The sequence below is a fragment of the Mauremys reevesii genome, linkage group 5 (genome assembly GCF_016161935.1).
Source record: "Mauremys reevesii isolate NIE-2019 linkage group 5, ASM1616193v1, whole genome shotgun sequence".
Taxonomy (NCBI): domain Eukaryota; kingdom Metazoa; phylum Chordata; order Testudines; family Geoemydidae; genus Mauremys; species Mauremys reevesii.
Genome location: NC_052627.1, coordinates 20,233,108 through 20,249,563, shown reverse-complemented (window position 1 = coordinate 20,249,563; position 16,456 = coordinate 20,233,108). Strand labels below are relative to the sequence as shown.

The window sequence follows — 16,456 nt, the reverse complement described above, 5'->3', positions numbered from 1 at the left end:
GGGGAAATGATGAGCCCAGCAAGGTGAAGGAGGTATAAAGTACCTGTAAAGACATATTTAAGATATTGATCCGTAAGTATTTGTGATATATTAGGATTGCAAATCATGGGATATGGGTAAAAAGTGTCCATAAACAGCCAAAATAAAACTGTACCTGTTAATGAACAATCATAGAGTTTTTAGGGTGAAAAATAGGCAAGGAAACAGTGGAATTACATAATATGAGAATCAAGTTCTCTGGTCTTTTCATCTGCAAAGGCGAGAGAAGAATCTTTCTGAGAATCATAAATCTGGTTCTGTTTACTGTTGTGTTTCCTTCTGTTTTGCCCCCCATGTTGAAAAAAATAATTTAGCTAGTCAAAGTTGTGTGTCAAGCAGCAATTGCTGCTTGTGTTTTATCAGACTTTATTGTTCCATAACAGCCTAAAATGTGTTTTCTAATGTGCTACGGTTTAGCAATGCCCGAAGCAAGTTCATTCTCCAAACCTTCCACTGACAGAGTCTTCACAGCTCTATTTCCATGGTTTTGGCATTAAACATATTTTAGGTGTATCTCTTCCCTTGCCACACATAATGAGCCATATCCTCAGCTGGTGTAAATCTCCAGAGCTCTGAAGTCTAGAGCTGATCAAAAAATGAAGAAAAAAGTTTGCAAATAAATTAAAAAAAAAATCAAAATATTTTTTCAGTAAACTTTGAATTTTTGAAACTGTTGTTTTTCCTCTGTTCATATCCACCCCCTTTTGTTACTTAGTTCAATAAAATGAATGATGACTAGGGTTTTTTCTTGTAGTACTCACTAACTTTTCCAAAATTGATTAAGTTTTCAGAATTAGATTGGAAAAAGAAAATGCTGTGTGAATGTTTACACATGCAAATTGAAAATTCAGTTCCCATGAATGCTCATGCAGTAAAACTTAATCACACAAATGTATGTAACAAGCAAGCACAAGCATACCCAAATTGAATTCATATTAAAATCCAAGCAATTATCCAGGCATTTTTTGTATTGTTTGGCAGTAATAATCTAGATCTAATAATGAGTGACAGAAATGTGTGAAACTAAAGTGGATTTCGTTCAAAGGGGAAGGAGGGAATACTTTTTTATTTAGTTTTGTGGCACCTGAATTGTACAGTTAGTTTGGAACACCAAAACTATAACATGGCCCAGATTCGCTGCAAACTTACCGGTATTTCAGCTTCACCAAAAGCTTTGTTGACATTGATGACACTTATTCCTCTGTAGAAGGCCCACACAAGTTCTATGAATTGCTTAAATCCCAAGTAAACCCAATTTTGAGGACTGCTGTGAAAGAAATAGCTCAAATGAGAATTTTGGCTCAGCATAAACTTTAATTTTTTTAAATGAAATGTATGTTGATAAGATATGAAAGCAACTCTTTGCTTCATGGTCAAAAATCACTAGGTATTAATCATGATCTTGCCCATGCACCCCCATAGTAAGTTCTCTAATTTTTTTGGTTGGCAACCTGTCATGGACTAATTAAATTTATTTCCAGTATTTTGAGAGACTGTATGAGTGTGGGCGAATGACAAATGGAGTGAATGGCTGTTCACTATTTTTGTGAGTCTGCTTAGGCCTACAGTGAACACTGATGAAGATTAATTGTGGGCTGACTTATAAAAGGAATTGCATAGGATGCATGTCAACACAGTATTTGACCCTTAAGCTCTAAATATCTTGATTTTTTTTAACTTTCTCATAATGAATATTGCATCAATGTCTTTCCCCCGCCCTGGATATCCACCTGTGTAGCATCATGTCATCAGTGAACATGAGGACAATAGTTGGTGTCATTAGATTGCCCAAACCAAAACCTTCTCACCTTCTTTATAAATCTATTTTTAGCACTTAAGAATGTGACTACTATTCTGGTGCATTAATGAATGCTGGGTTGAGAGTAGGAGGCTCTCAATGTGAACTTTGTCCTCACTGTACAGAAAATAATAATGGGAAAAAATACATTGCATTTTGTTTGACTACTTAGAGGTACTTGCCTCTCACTTCCGGTTCTGGTGTGCCAGACTGAGCAAACTATGTGACTATTTCTCTGCAGAAAATGGAAGACGGTTCAAGGCTTAACTTTCCCAGTGTAATTCTTCTGTTTTTTCAAACGTATTTTTGAGTCATTCAGGACTTTGTCTTGAAGTTTGAATTTGGCACTGTGTCAGTGTCCATAAAACTTATTTTTTGTGTGTTTCCAAAAAAAAAATTCTTTGCACTGTCGGGCTCATAATGAACTGTAATATTTTAATTGCTTCTCTGAAAATGATGTTTGCTGCCTGAATGAATAGCCATGTTAATCAAATGTTTCAAACAAATTATGTAAATGAGCTAGTTATAATTAAACAGTGCTATCCAGTGGAGTGGTCATTCTCATGAAAAAGTTGACAGAATATTAAGCACTCTAAGGCAAAACCAAGAAGAGATGATCTTGACAAGGACAGTTTTTGAACTTTAATGCTCACTTTATGGAGTATTGGCATTACGTCATTTAAAAACAAACAAGCAAATAAAAAAATCCTCCCAATGAACTCTTCTCCTTTCCCCAACCCATCAAAATCCCACTCTTTGAATCCTATGGACATGTCTCATGGTTGATTGTGACAGCAAAGGTTTGATTATGTAACAGAATATATTATGATCTATTGTTTTTAGTAATAGAATAAGTTAAAAGGATTTCTCTAACTAAAGATGGATTTAAAGGAATTAATAATGGGGAACGAGGGAGGGTGGTGGATAGTCAGTGGAAGACACAGACTTGGGGCTAGTTCCTATGCACATTGAAGGCAATAGAGAAACTTTCTTAGACTTCCACTCATGTACTATCACAGGGGTGGACAAACTACGGCCCGTGGGCCACATCCACCATCCTTCCCAGCCCCCGAGCTCCTGGTCCGGGAGACTTGCCCCAGCCCCTCCCCTGCTGTCCCTCCTCCCCCGCAGCCTCAGCTCACTCCATGGCCAACACAATTTTCTGGGCAGCGGGGCTGCGAGCTCCTGGGTCAGCACAACCGCAGAGCCTGGCCTGACCCGGTGCTCTCAGCTGTGTGGTGGCAGCAGTGGCATGGCTGGCTCAAGCTGGGCGGCATGGCTGTAGCACCACCAGCCACTGGTGCTCCAGGCAGCGTGGTTAGGGGGCAGGAAGCGGGGGGGGGTTGGATAGAGGCAGGGGAGTTCAGGTGGTGGTCAGGGGGCGGGAGTGTGGATAGTGGTTGGGGTGAAACATTGGGTTGAATGGGGGCAGTGGTCCCAGGGGGCAGTCAGGAAGGAGGGGGGGTTGGATGGGGCGGCCGGGGCAAGGGGTTCTGGAGGCAATCAGGGGCAGGGGTTCTGGAGGCAGTCAGGGGGCAGGGGTGGTTGGATTGGGCAGGGGTCGCGGGAGGGCCGTCAGGAATGAGAGGAGGGGTTGGATGGGGCGGTGGGGGCCCGGGGGCAGTCAGGGGACAGGGAGCGGGGGTGTGGGTGTAGGGGTCCCAGGATGGGGTTGGGGTAGGGGTCCCAGAGGGGCTGTCAGGGAACAGGAGGGGTTGGACGGGGCAGGATTCTGGGGGTGGGGGCACGACCGCCTCCCCTAACCAGCCCTCCATTTAATTTATGAAACCAGATGCGGCCCTCAGGCCAAAAAGTTTGCCCTCCCCAGTACTATCCCCTGCTTAACCCTCCATCCTGCAAGATATGGAGCACCTTTGGTTCCCATTGAAGTCAATGAGCATTAAAGGTGCATAAGCAAGGTGGGGCCTAACTTTACTAACTTTTTTTGCTGTGATTTTAATCCCCAATTGACCATTTGCTCAGAAGCTGATGACATCGGTCCCTGTGACTTTTTTTTTTGGGGCCGGGGGAGAGGGGGGAGAATCACCCAGATCATTTACTAATTAATACAGGGGAAATGGAATTAAAGTTATTGATATCTATATGAACCTGTACTTTCACATTTGTTCAAATCTGGAGTTTTTATTGTAGTGTGTAGAATACAAAGTATACAGTCCAGGACACAATACTTAGTTGGGGTCTTGCATTCAGTGTATGAAAAATCCAGGGATATATCGAGTTTTAATCATGTGCCTTAGGAGTTCTTGGTTTTTTCAGTTGGAAGATTTATATGCTGGAGTGATAAAATGAAAAATAAATATGTAATGTTCAAATCATCAAAGGGTCAAGAAGATGGCATTTGCCGAGGATGTCAGAAGACGTCATTGTATGATTGGAGGTGTCTTATAAATCCATATCAGATTACCCTCCTATTTTCTTTCTGACCACTAAGGATATGTAACTGGCTGGTATTTGCTACTGTTCTTAGTTATACATGGAGATGTTCGTGTATTTATGATAAAATACTTTGTATTACTTTTCAGAGGCTTTTGTACCCCAGCCTCTGAAAGTTACCTGTTGTTGTTGCAGGACCAAATCCTGACATGCTTACTCTGGTTCAGTTTTATTTCAATGAAACTTTTGTTTGAGAAAAGACAGAGCTAAAATTGATATGTGTCCAAGATTTGCCATATCATTTTAAAATTCAGTCATAGTTCCAGAATCCTCCATGGCAGAATGTCTACTAATATTTTTCACTTAGTGCAGTCTGAGACAAGGAGACAAGGGTCTAAACCAAAGAACGGCAGTGCACTGCCATGCTCAATGAGAACTGCTCAGAATCTCTCAGGCAGGATCAGTCCTATAACCGTGGCTTGTTTTTGTGCTTATCTGAAATGATTTGTGGCTTTGCTCTGATGCTCTGTGGTAGTAGCACCCCTCCCTTTATTTTTTTCAGGCTACTGCTACAGTTTACAAAACTTAAGAGCTTAATTCCTATGTCATTTGCACCATTTTACACTGATGTAAGTCCACTGATATTAAAGGAGTTCTCAGCTACTCCTGGTTTATTGCAGTGTGAGAGGAAAGTCAGACCAAAACACTTCAAGAGCACCATATAGAACCTTCCTGCAAAAGGCCTGAAGTACCAGTAATAGCATGCATATACCAATGGCTGGGAATTTCTGTTCTACAGACACTGGCTAGAGGAGGCTTCATGACTTTGCAATGGAAGTTTCCTAGGTGAAGGAGAGTTTACTGTTGTATTTGAAAGCCTTTGAGAAATCATCTGACAGTGTATAAGTCTCTGACAATGAGCATAAAATGACAGGAATACATATTTGAAAACTAGGTTCTCTTTCATTGTTATGCTGATGGTTTACTGGTCTTGGTTTTGTCTTTTTGTCAACTCCTCATCTCCATGACAGGGATTTGGGAAACAAGTGGATGTGTCATATATTGCCAAACATTACAACATGAGCAAAAGCAAAGTTGACAACCAGTTCTACAGCGTGGAAGTAGGTGACTCGACCTTCACCGTTCTCAAGCGCTACCAGAACTTAAAACCTATTGGCTCTGGGGCTCAGGGAATAGTTTGGTAAGTCTCTTCAGATTCTTTTATTTATGCTTTTAAATAGGATATGCCTTCTGCATTTCTTTAGAGTTTGCTAGCTCCAAACATTGTCTAAGATTGTAAAAATAACAGTTAAGTAGCAGACATCCCTAGATAAAAAAAGCTAGTGTTCCGCTAATAAATGTTCTTCCTGTTGTGAATGGTAGCATTGGGTTTGTTTCTCCACATAGCAAATATTAACTAGCAAGAAAGTGGGAGACAGATCTTACAATAATTGACAACTATAGCCCTTATTTGCAGCAGAAGTGCAAACTATATATCAAACAGACCCTGTAATTTCTACTCCTGGCGCAATAAAAGTCATGGAGACCTATTTAGAAACAAGTCACATCCCATAGGCATCTTGAAGCTTTCACATATCTACATGACAGATAATGTTTTTCTTTATTTTAAGTGACATTTCAATGCAATGTATAAATAATCCAAATGAATGACAGAAATGTAATAGCTGATACTATGTAATATATACGGTTAATAGAATTCACAGAGTAAATAATCATTTAAATAATCACATTTAAAGCTTATGTGACATTTTCTTTTACATTTGTTTCTGCAGTTTGAGGTGATCCTTTCCTTTTGTTTACCAGTGGTTTATAATGTGAACCTCTGTCCAGTGGTGCTCAGCATATTTGTTTTAGACAGCACATAGTTCTTTTTCCCCCAACTACTTTATCACAGATCTCCTTTTCTGTCTGTCTTCTCTAACACTGCAGTATTGTGAATTTAACGTAATGCTACCTTACCATGAGATAGAATGGCAGAAACACTAACTTTCTCTAACACAAAGGCAAGTGCAATTCCATAGATTGCCCAGCATGGACACTAAAAATTAGCAGTGAACCATGTCATCTATACCTTCAACCCCTTCCAAGTCTGCATCACTTACAGAACCTATGCCACTTCCACTGACCAAACTGTGTAATTTCAAATCTGCTTCATGGCATTAAATTGAGAATTTATTTATAGTTTTTATCATACATTTTTTCCAATTTTGTTTACAGTCAGACTTTAGAAAGAAATATAATGTATGTATTAAAGTGCTTTTGTTTGTTTTCCGAGGATGTTTCTCCTTCATTACCTAGCATTAAGCTCTTGTCTTCTCTTTCTGCTTCGCACCCTGTATTGCTGTGAAACTCCTTCTTACTCTCAAATCAAATTTTCCTATGCCTATCCATAACTGATTTGCTGTGAAGTTCAATTATGAGCAACAAAGAACAGATAAAGCTAAAGGCATCTAAATAGAATCAATAACATCCTGTGATATTAATATTTCATACTGAGATTTGACAGGCCAAAAATCTGAATGCCTTAAGCAAAAAAATCCCCCAAACAAACAAAAGAATCCCAAACACCACCCAACAATCAAAGTGTAAGATAATACAAATCCCCTGGAATAAATGAATAATGGAGTAAGGCTGCGAAAAGACCAGCGTAGTTTTGGCTGCAGATGTAAAGATATCACATCATGGATTAGGAAGATAAGATTCACTGCTATACAGAAACTGAAATATTTTGTATTGAGTTTCAGGCTCTAGTTTACCAGAAGGATATTGACGAATTGATAGGTGCAAAGGAAGATGAATCATTGGTAGGATGGGATGAAGTGATTTATTTACAAAGTGCAGTTTTTGTGCCAAGAGATAGGGAACAGCTGCTTTTCTTCATCCTCACTTGTGCCTATTTTCTCTGAGAGATGATCAAACTTGGCATCACGTGAATGGCATTGAGCCTCAAAAGTAATGGTGACAGCTGGCTCTGGTAGAGAAGATTTCTTGCCAAGCTCATCTTGCTCTTTAGGTGAGAGAAATGCTGATGGAGTCTCTATGTAAATAACTGGGAAGACCTGTGTTATGTTATCTTTTTAATTCCAGTGACGATGAATATTTTACATCTGCTTATTTGTAGCTCAAGAAAATTCAGATATTTTTGGGGCTCAATTTTAGCTCTTGTTGCCAGAAGTGCTTAGGTGTTAGGGGGACTGGATATTTAGTAGTGGATCAGATTATTCCTGAGCCAGTCTATCTAGTCTAGATATTTGCATGATGGCTTAAGGATGGGGACCCAGGTGCAGTGCACTCAGTACACTCAGCAGTGATCCTTATGGCTGGACTAAAAGAAGAGCAGTGTACATTATTCCTGTCATCTACTTTCATATACTATGAAGAGCTAGGAGTTTACAGGGTGTTTGGCTACACACACAAGCCACCTATTCATGCCCTATTGGGGTTCAAGGGCACTGCCTGGTAAATCAGCCAGGCCCCAAACCTGGCACTCAGTGGAAGATTTGGTCACAATTCTGGATGGCTCCTGGGAGGATAAAGGTTGCCCAAGGCCTTTTCTTCCTAGAATAGCCGTAGAAGAGGAAGACGATTTAGTGCAACTAAGTACTTAGGTTTTTGCAAGACCGGGGTGGTGGATCATAAAGAGTAATATGTGGTATAGCACTGGTGATAATGTCAAGTCAAACTCCCATCAGTGTATGAGAGCGACAAGGTATTGAGATCTTTCTTACTCATCCCTATAAATAAAAATTAACACAAACAGGAGATTTTCAATGCAAAATGATTCATGTGAGGGAATATGACCCTATTGCAGAAAAATAGGGAGTTCTGCACAAAGAGAAATTAAGATAAACATGGTCTTACTTCATTATTCCCAGAGCATTAAGCCCAACACAAAGGCACATTCTCAGAATGGGAGTATTGAAATAAAGAAGTAAAATCCTCAAAGGAAGGGTAATCTCTCAAAACTTTGTTTAAAAAAAAGAGAGAGAGAGACCCTACCATATGAAGTTTTTTTAACCCTCATTGCATCCATGTGGAACAGTTATAAATGTTTCAAGACAAATGCTCTATTGAGATGTGTTGATTATAAACATGTTCAGTTCAATATTATCTTGTTACCCTGAAGTTAATTCCTTCTTTTTTCATACCATAAGGGTTTCTGCTAGTCTGAGTTCATGTGGAGGTTATTGTAAGTGCACAAGCAGAACACTTGTTTATGAGCAGGGGTTTACTCCTTGTCCCTGCCACCTATGTAATTAGTTGATTAAATGGCAGTGTATGTTTGTATGAATAGTATGTTTGTGTAGGGGGGTCTGTACATCCTCTAGTGGTGCATGTGTACATAAAAATACCACTGGCAATGTTGAAACATTTTGTTGTATTAACTCAATGATCATATTGAGCTCATGAGCTGTGGCATTGCTGGGGAGTATATGGGCTAGATTCTTCAGTCTGCAGAGGACACTTAAGCTCTTACAGGGAGGATTGTCCCTTTGTTCTATTTCTACAGCATCTAGGGCAATGGGTTTCTGGTCTATGACTGAGACTTCTAGACTCAACTGCACTATAAATCATAAACAATAATTTATGTACATGGCCTGAGTATCTGCAGATGGCCAGCAGACAATTTCCCCTCCATTGGGGTGTAGAGTAGCAGAGGTCAGACAGAGAAGAGAAGATACTCTGTGGCTTGTAGCTAGTATACAAAAGAATATCATAGGCTTACCTACTCATGTTTCTTTCACTCATCTAACTGAGAACTGGTGTGTAGGAGCTGTTAGAAGCTGTGTGGCTTCCCATTACAGGTAATATTGGTTTCATTGACTTTATGCAACAGCCTGAGGAAAAGTTATTGTCCTCTGCTTCAGTATTTGTACATAGAGAACTAGGTCCTCAACTGGTGTCATTTGGCATACCTCCATTGAAATTAACCTGAATATCTGGCCCCAAGGATGTAACATTAACTTTCACGGGAAGAGGAAGAGAGAAAACATTTCTTTCTGAACAAAAATACTAAACTGCCATTTTACACCATGTGTAATCAGTTATTTCAGATTTGGAACTGATAGCTGCAGAATAACAGCCTAAGAAAACAAAAGCACAGAGTGACGCAACCTGCTCAGAGGAATTTTTAAAATGTACACCGATTTGTAGCCCTAGCACTTTGTGCTGCCGTCGCAAGTCTCAGATGATCAAGTATCTCAGTTCTAGTTAGAATTTGGAATGCAGTTTTCCCAAAATTGCAGGAAGCGTGTTGATAATTTAGTCAGTGGAATTCTTTCATGTGACTCAGAACTGAGCAAATGCACCTATGTGATGGCAATTCCATTCCAGTTAAGTAATCCTGTAGAACCAAATCTTGCAGTCTTTTTGTGGGTAAAATTCCACTGGGCTAAACTCATAGTGGCAATCATTCTGTCTACCTACAATTTTTTTTTCTTAAAATTTTGTATTTTTTAGAATGGCTTCTAGTCTTCATTTTCTATCCTAAACTATTACTTATGTTGCTATGTGCCTACACCTTCTACCCCAGAAATTGCTGCATTTCAGTAGTGGTTGAAGTGGTCCCTTTGGAAAACTCAATCTGTTAGGTTCTTTGGAAGAAAGGCAGAATATATACAGTAAATGCCAGTTTTTATTATGGAGAAAAGGTAGGTGAGGTAATATTTTTTATTGGATCAACTTCTGCTGGTGAGAGAGAGAAGCTTTTAGAGCCACACAGAGCTCTTCTTCAGGTCTGGGAAAGGAACGCCCATCATCACATCGATCATTTTCCTATGTGAGTTAATTCGAGAGCATAGTGATTCTCTGGTTTCACCCACATAATTGTTGTTGGGATATTTAGTGAACTGGATGAGGTACGCCACATGTTGTGATAGGCATGTGTAGGTCCCCTGGATCTTGAAAGGTGTGTTGTGGGAGATGTTGTAGCAGTGGAGATATGTCTGCAGGTTTTGCATCTGTTGTTCTGGCAGGGTCTGGTGTTGCTTTGAGTTACTGTATCCTGGCCTATGGGGAGCTTGCTTCTGATCATGAGCCTGGAGAGGTTGGGGAGGTTCAGGGGGTTGTTTGAAGGCCATAAGTGAGGGTTCAGGGAAGACTTATTTCAGGATGGGGTCCTCATTGAATATGGGTTGTAGTTGTTTGTTGATACCATATAGGTTCCAGTGTGAGGTGGTAGGTGACAACTAGGGGTCTGTGGTCAGAGGGGGTTTTATTTCTGTATTGAAGAAGGTTTTTTCGAGCTATTTGGGTGGCCTGTTCCATGGCATGATCTACTTTTTTGGTGGAGAGTTCTTGTTTGAAGGTAGTTTTGAGTGTGTTAAGGTATATATTCCAGACTTTCTCCTTGGAGAATATTCTGTGGTACCTGAGTGCCTGGCTGTAGATGATAGTTTTCTTGGTGTGTTTGGGATGGTTACTGGATCTATGAAGGCAGGCATGGTGATCCATGGGTTTCTTGTATACGGTTGTCTGTTGAGTTCCGTTGATGAAGCTGATCATGGTGTCCAGGGTGTTGATGCTAGTGTTCCAGAGAGAGTTTAAAGGATGGGTGGTGGTTGTTGAAGTAGTGGTGGAAAGCTATGAAGCAATTTAAACTATCTGTCCAGAGGATGAAAATATCATGGATGTATCTCATGTATATCATTAGTTTTGTGGTGCATTTGTCCAGAAATTTTTCTTCAAGGTGGCTCATGAAGAGATTGGCATATTGGGGAGCCAACTGAGTACCCATCACTGTTTCCATGGTTTGACTTGGTTTAATTGGTTTAACAGGCCACTTTACTTTGAATGGTCCCTTATAATATGTGCTAACTACTTATGCTAAACAATCTCTTCCATATTTAATTGCACGTTTTCATTTAGCTCTTGCCAGATGAAATGATTACCCTCTGATCTACATCTGGAACAGTAACTCTGACTTTCCGTTGTATCTGTGATCGGTTTCCCAAGGAAACAATGTCTAATTTCATAAACACATTTGGAATCTGGATTGCTGACAGCTGTATCCTGAGGTGCTAAGCACCACTACTGTTGTTAGCTTCATTAGGGATCGCAAATACTCAGGATTTGGCCCTGAGTCTTTAAGGAATGTTTGTGTAACAGTGTTTGACTGGACAGGGCAGAAGATCTTTCTTAAGATGTGATCATTGCAGCCTATTTGCTCAGCCACTAGGGTGGGAGAAGGGGAAAGAATGCCCTGGGATTGTTCTCCCTCCAATAGCTTGGCTGGATTCCGGGGGGGAGCTACCTTCAGCCCTGTTTACTTAGAGGGTGTGTTGCCACAATGTTAAGCTCTTGTGCAAAGTGGAGGGGAAAGGAAGCTCCAGAATGGGCTGGGAGGTCTACATAAGGGTAAAGGACTTATATTCTACCTCTGCTTTGCTTCTTGTAACTTCTTCACTTTAATAATATCTTGAAATAGTGGAGAAAAGAAGGCTGAAAACATTAATGTGTATCCACTCGGAGTGCCTGGAGACACCTGAGACAGGATGAAGACCCATTTTTTAAATTAAATAGGGACTTGAAATATATGAAGTTTGAGCAAGAGTTATTGTCAGTATCTTTTTTTTCTGTAAAGTTTAAAGCAATAAATAAATGGACTGACATGTAATTATTTGACAAAAATGATTCCTCAGATTTTTGTAATGCCCCTTTATCACCTGAGAGGCTTCTGGTACGAAGGAAGTTGCTACATATTTCAAGTTTATCTTCTCATATTTCATATTCCTTTGTTAGTTACACAGGAATCTGAGAGAGAATTCAGATTCTGAAACCATGACAAGATGTAATAAAACCTGCTACAGTGTAACATGCCCTCTCTGGGTGTTTGATCTCTGGTGTTTTCACATTCTGTTTCTCTCTTTATAAGGTACTGATAAGGCTCCCACCATTGTAGTAGCTATTGTAGGCACCAGTGTGCTCCCATTTCCTCGTTGAGGCCTTATCTAAACATACAATTTAACTAACTTGGTTTAGAAACTAATTAAATTGGTACAACCCCCTTGTATGGACATTTACATTGGTTTAAGGATGTTGTATATTGATTTAGCTTAAACTGATTCCTTACTGACATAAACTATATCAGTGTAAAGTATTCTGAGGCTGCTTTAAGAGTGTCCAGATTAGAGAGTTTTAATCTAATTAAGCCAGATTTAATTAAGTCAATTTCCAAGATGATTTAGTTAAATCAGTTCAACCTCTATGTGTATACAAGGCCTATCTAACTTGCATTGATCTCCACAGCTCCCTGCTCTTTCCTTGGTGCCCTCTCATTTCTCACATCTGTTCATCTCAAAGGATTTTTAAATGATCCTTTGATTCTCTTCCTTTCTGAGGTTGCCATTGTTTTCTACTATAGTTGAGTAGCAGGCAAGTTTGGGTTCGAGAAAAGGCTGGGTTCAAGTCTGACTGTTGTCCACAAATCTCAATGATTTCCCAATTGAATTCAAACTTGCCCTTGCATCCCAGGGTGAAATCCTGGCCCTATTGAAATCAGCAAGCGTTTTGCTATTGTTTTTGATGGATTCAGGATTTCACCCTAAGCTAAAGCTAAAAGCTCTTCAGGGCAGGCCTGTGGAAAGGGGCCAGTGCTCTCCTTTTCAACACTCTCAGTGATGACCTCATACCACACAGTTTTCTTCTAGTGATTACCTACTCTTGCTTTTGCATCACAGTCTGTCTGCCCACTCATATTTACAATGGTCACGTTCTGTCTTCTGACAGATCCAAATGCTGTTGGCATGGGAAGTTTCCACACAAATCACTACTATTATTCTGTATATTACTAGCAGGAATCACTCTCTCTCAATCTCTCCCCTCCTCCCCGACACACACCATTACACGCCCTCCCCTTGCCTCTCTCTCTCTCTAATTTCCTGCTCTAAAAGATAGATGATATGAACATGGTCTTCTGTCAAAATAACATTCAAATACCTTTCCTGAAATAAGTCATGTGAATTGTCTAATACATAAGCAGTAAATGTAGATTTTTTTTGGAACTGAGCGGGAATTCACAGCTTTGGGTATATCTGATATTCTTTATTTTTGTAGCTCAATGAAGGGAATATTCCTGAGTCAGTGGTAATGGTATAGCCGTTCTCTGTTTGCCATTAGATTAACCATTCCACAAACTTCTATTTCCTCTTGCTAGAATTCCAGTGCCAGCTCCTGCTGAGCACATCAGGGTCTCTACTACAGTAAAATAATGACTGTTATCATATGGAAGAAACAGAGATGGGAAGCAGAGAAATAGACAAACAAAGAAGCTATTGAATCAGAAATGGAAAAATAAATACTAGTAAATCATAAAAGGAAATGTGGCTTTTGTCACTTGAATTTCATTATCAGACTGTATTGCTTATTTATTATCTAATATTTATATATTGGGTTATATATAAGTTTGCACAGTGCTTTACAGAAAATGAAAGGAAGTTGTCCTTCTCCCAGAGACCATACATCTTGAATTAAACAAACACAGGAAATATGTGTGACGGGTTAGACTCCCCTTCCTGGGATGCCACCAGATGTGCTGGGGTCCCACCTAGCCCATCTGTCCTACCAACCTGGGTCCCCCCCACTCTGTGTTGCTGTGTCAGTCTCTCAAGCCCCCTTCCAGCACACAAACAGGTAGGGATACACCCAGCTGTAGAATCACAGAGTCTGCAATCAGCTCTCTGTGGGAGGACTCAGCTAAGGGAATGCCTAGTGCTCCTGTGCACATGTATAGAGATCTATATAGCATAAGCTCATAAAAATTGTCCCCTCCCTCAATGTGGAGAAAGATATGCACAGCTCTTTCCTCCCCCCAAGTTATGAATTGCACAAACTGTGTTTTGGAATAAACAAAAACATAAGTTTATTAACTACAAAAGGTAGAATTTAAGGGATTATAGGGGATAGCAAACAGAACAAAGCAGATTACTGAGCAAATAAAACAAAACACGCTTAATAAACTAAAGAAACAGGTTACAAATAGTAATTTATCACCCTAAATGTTGTTTTAGGCAGGCTGAGGAGTTTCTTCAGCTCAGAGTTCCAGTTATTTCTCTTCACAGCAGCCTGGACTCAGCCCTTGCCTTTCCCCGGCTTAGTTCCTTTGTTTCTTCAGGTGTTCTCAGCAGTCTTCCATCTTGGGTGGGGAGGCAGTGAAGAAGAGCTCTGATTAACTCACTTCCCAACCTTAGATAGGATTTACATAAGGCAAGAATCCTTTGTTTCCAGTGGAGAAATACCAGCTATGTCCAAGGTGGCACTCCGTGACATCATCACACCAGGTGACATCATCACATGACCTTGCAGTGCTAAAGCAACCATGAGACAGGATTTATTTCTAATGTCCCCAAGAAGGAACTCCAGGAAGATGAGAGGTCAACACCTTCAAAGACCCATTGTCTTTCCTAATGGCCCATTCAGGCTGATTGCCTTCTGTCTATTGCGCGTTCCCCAAGTACACACACAGTTGTAATTGTTACATAGTCAATATTCCTAACTTCGGATACAGAAATGATACATGCATATAAATTGGATAATCACATTCAGCAAATCACAACCTTTCCAATGATACCTCACATGACCCATCTTGCATAAAACATATCTCAGTTATGCTATATTTATATTACAACTATATTTTTATGAAGAATATGGGGTGCAGCATCATAGCATCATAATATGGCAAAAAAGGAAGAGAGAGAAGGGCTGAAGGTTACAACAAATTAAAAAAATATGAAACAAATAGTTGAGAGTGAAGTTTGAAAGATCTAATGACATTTCAGAACAGAGTAAGGAAAAAGAGAAGAAATATTGAGAACTGGATTAGAATTCCTCAGTGGGAAAACTCACTGAAAGAAGTGGATTTTAAAAGAAGACCTGGAGGTTGAAAGAGAGGATGCTTGGAGAGGGAGCAGGATCCTGGCATAGAGAACAGAAGAGAAGAAGGGCCAAAGTCATGTGTGAAAGTAAGAGAGAAAGATAGCATCAAGGTCAGAAGACTTGGTTTAGAAATTGAAATTGGCAGAAACGGGCAAGGAAGCAAACCAAAACAAGGTCAGAGCTGTAGGCAAGGTGGACTTGTGAAGTGTCTTGAAAGTGAGGAAAAGGAGGTAAGGTGACTCACGTGGCTCTAAGCCATTTTTGTGCCCTCCTGATGCTCCACTGTGTAACTTAGGCTCCCTTAAGAGCTGTCTAAGTTATGGCAGCCTCCCCAGGCTGCCCTATGGGCCACAACACTTCTCAAAATCTCCACAGTGCTGCATGCTATAGTTCTGTCCTGCCATGCCTGGTGCACCAGGGCTTGAAAGTGCTTCCTTGGAAGACAGTCTTATTGCTGTCATGCACATTTCCTGTGCCAGGTGAGCCCTCATCCAGCTGGATACAGACACCTTTATGCTGCTAGCCTTTTTACCCCGTATATAGGTGCTGGAGTGGGAATGAGGCTGTCACTCAAGAAGTGTGAACTTGATGTAGAAAAAACTGTGGACCTAATTTAGTAGCTATAACATTGCTCTAGAACTACAGAATAGTTATGAAAAAAATCAGTTTATTTTTTGTTGTTTAATATTAATGGGTACATGTCCTGGAGACAAAAATATTGGCGAATAATTGAGCAAAAACAGAAGTCTGAGTTTGTGAGATATCACAAGGTATCTGACAAGTTTTATGTATGAGACATATGGTGCAGTATATATTTTTTGCATGCCCATTAGTAGAGTAACTTCATTTTCAAAGGTTGTGTTAAGAAGACTCTAGCTATCTGTTCATATTGTATTGCTGGAAGATCTCCATTGGATATAATATTTTTATATAATGATTTCTTCATAAAAGGACCATGCATATTTAGTTTTGTCTTTTCCAACTTTTTATATAGGCTGTCCTATTCACATAGTGTGGCACCATTTAGCAAAGCATTGAAGCATTTGCTTAACTCCATCTCTGTTCAGCAACGCGCTCTAGTTAGCAAAGGACTGAAGTATTCTGGTAAAGCTGTTACAGTGCTGAAAAGGCCTCCTTGTAGGAAGTGTCTCAATACTTGTACAAAACTCCAGAAAGAATTTTTAGTTTATAATTTCTCTACATTGTTATATTATACTAAGGTACTTTCCCTAGAGTTTTCATAGAATGTTAAAGATGGCTAAGGATCATGTCCCATTTGTGGGCCAGATACTGATCAGTTTCACGGGTATAAATCCTTTGACACTGACACCT

General features: G+C 40.0%; 1 protein-coding gene across 7 annotated transcripts in view; it reads left to right on the top strand.

The window, feature by feature from the left end:
* The window catches only part of MAPK10 (mitogen-activated protein kinase 10), a 388,740-nt gene that overhangs the window by 277,102 nt on the left and 95,182 nt on the right, over positions 1-16,456 (top strand). For all 7 annotated transcript variants that reach the window (XM_039539665.1, XM_039539662.1, XM_039539666.1 and 4 more), the window contains one exon: positions 5,263-5,432. In XM_039539665.1, the coding sequence (XP_039395599.1) occupies positions 5,263-5,432 (170 nt within the window). The remainder of the gene's footprint in view (positions 1-5,262; positions 5,433-16,456) is intronic.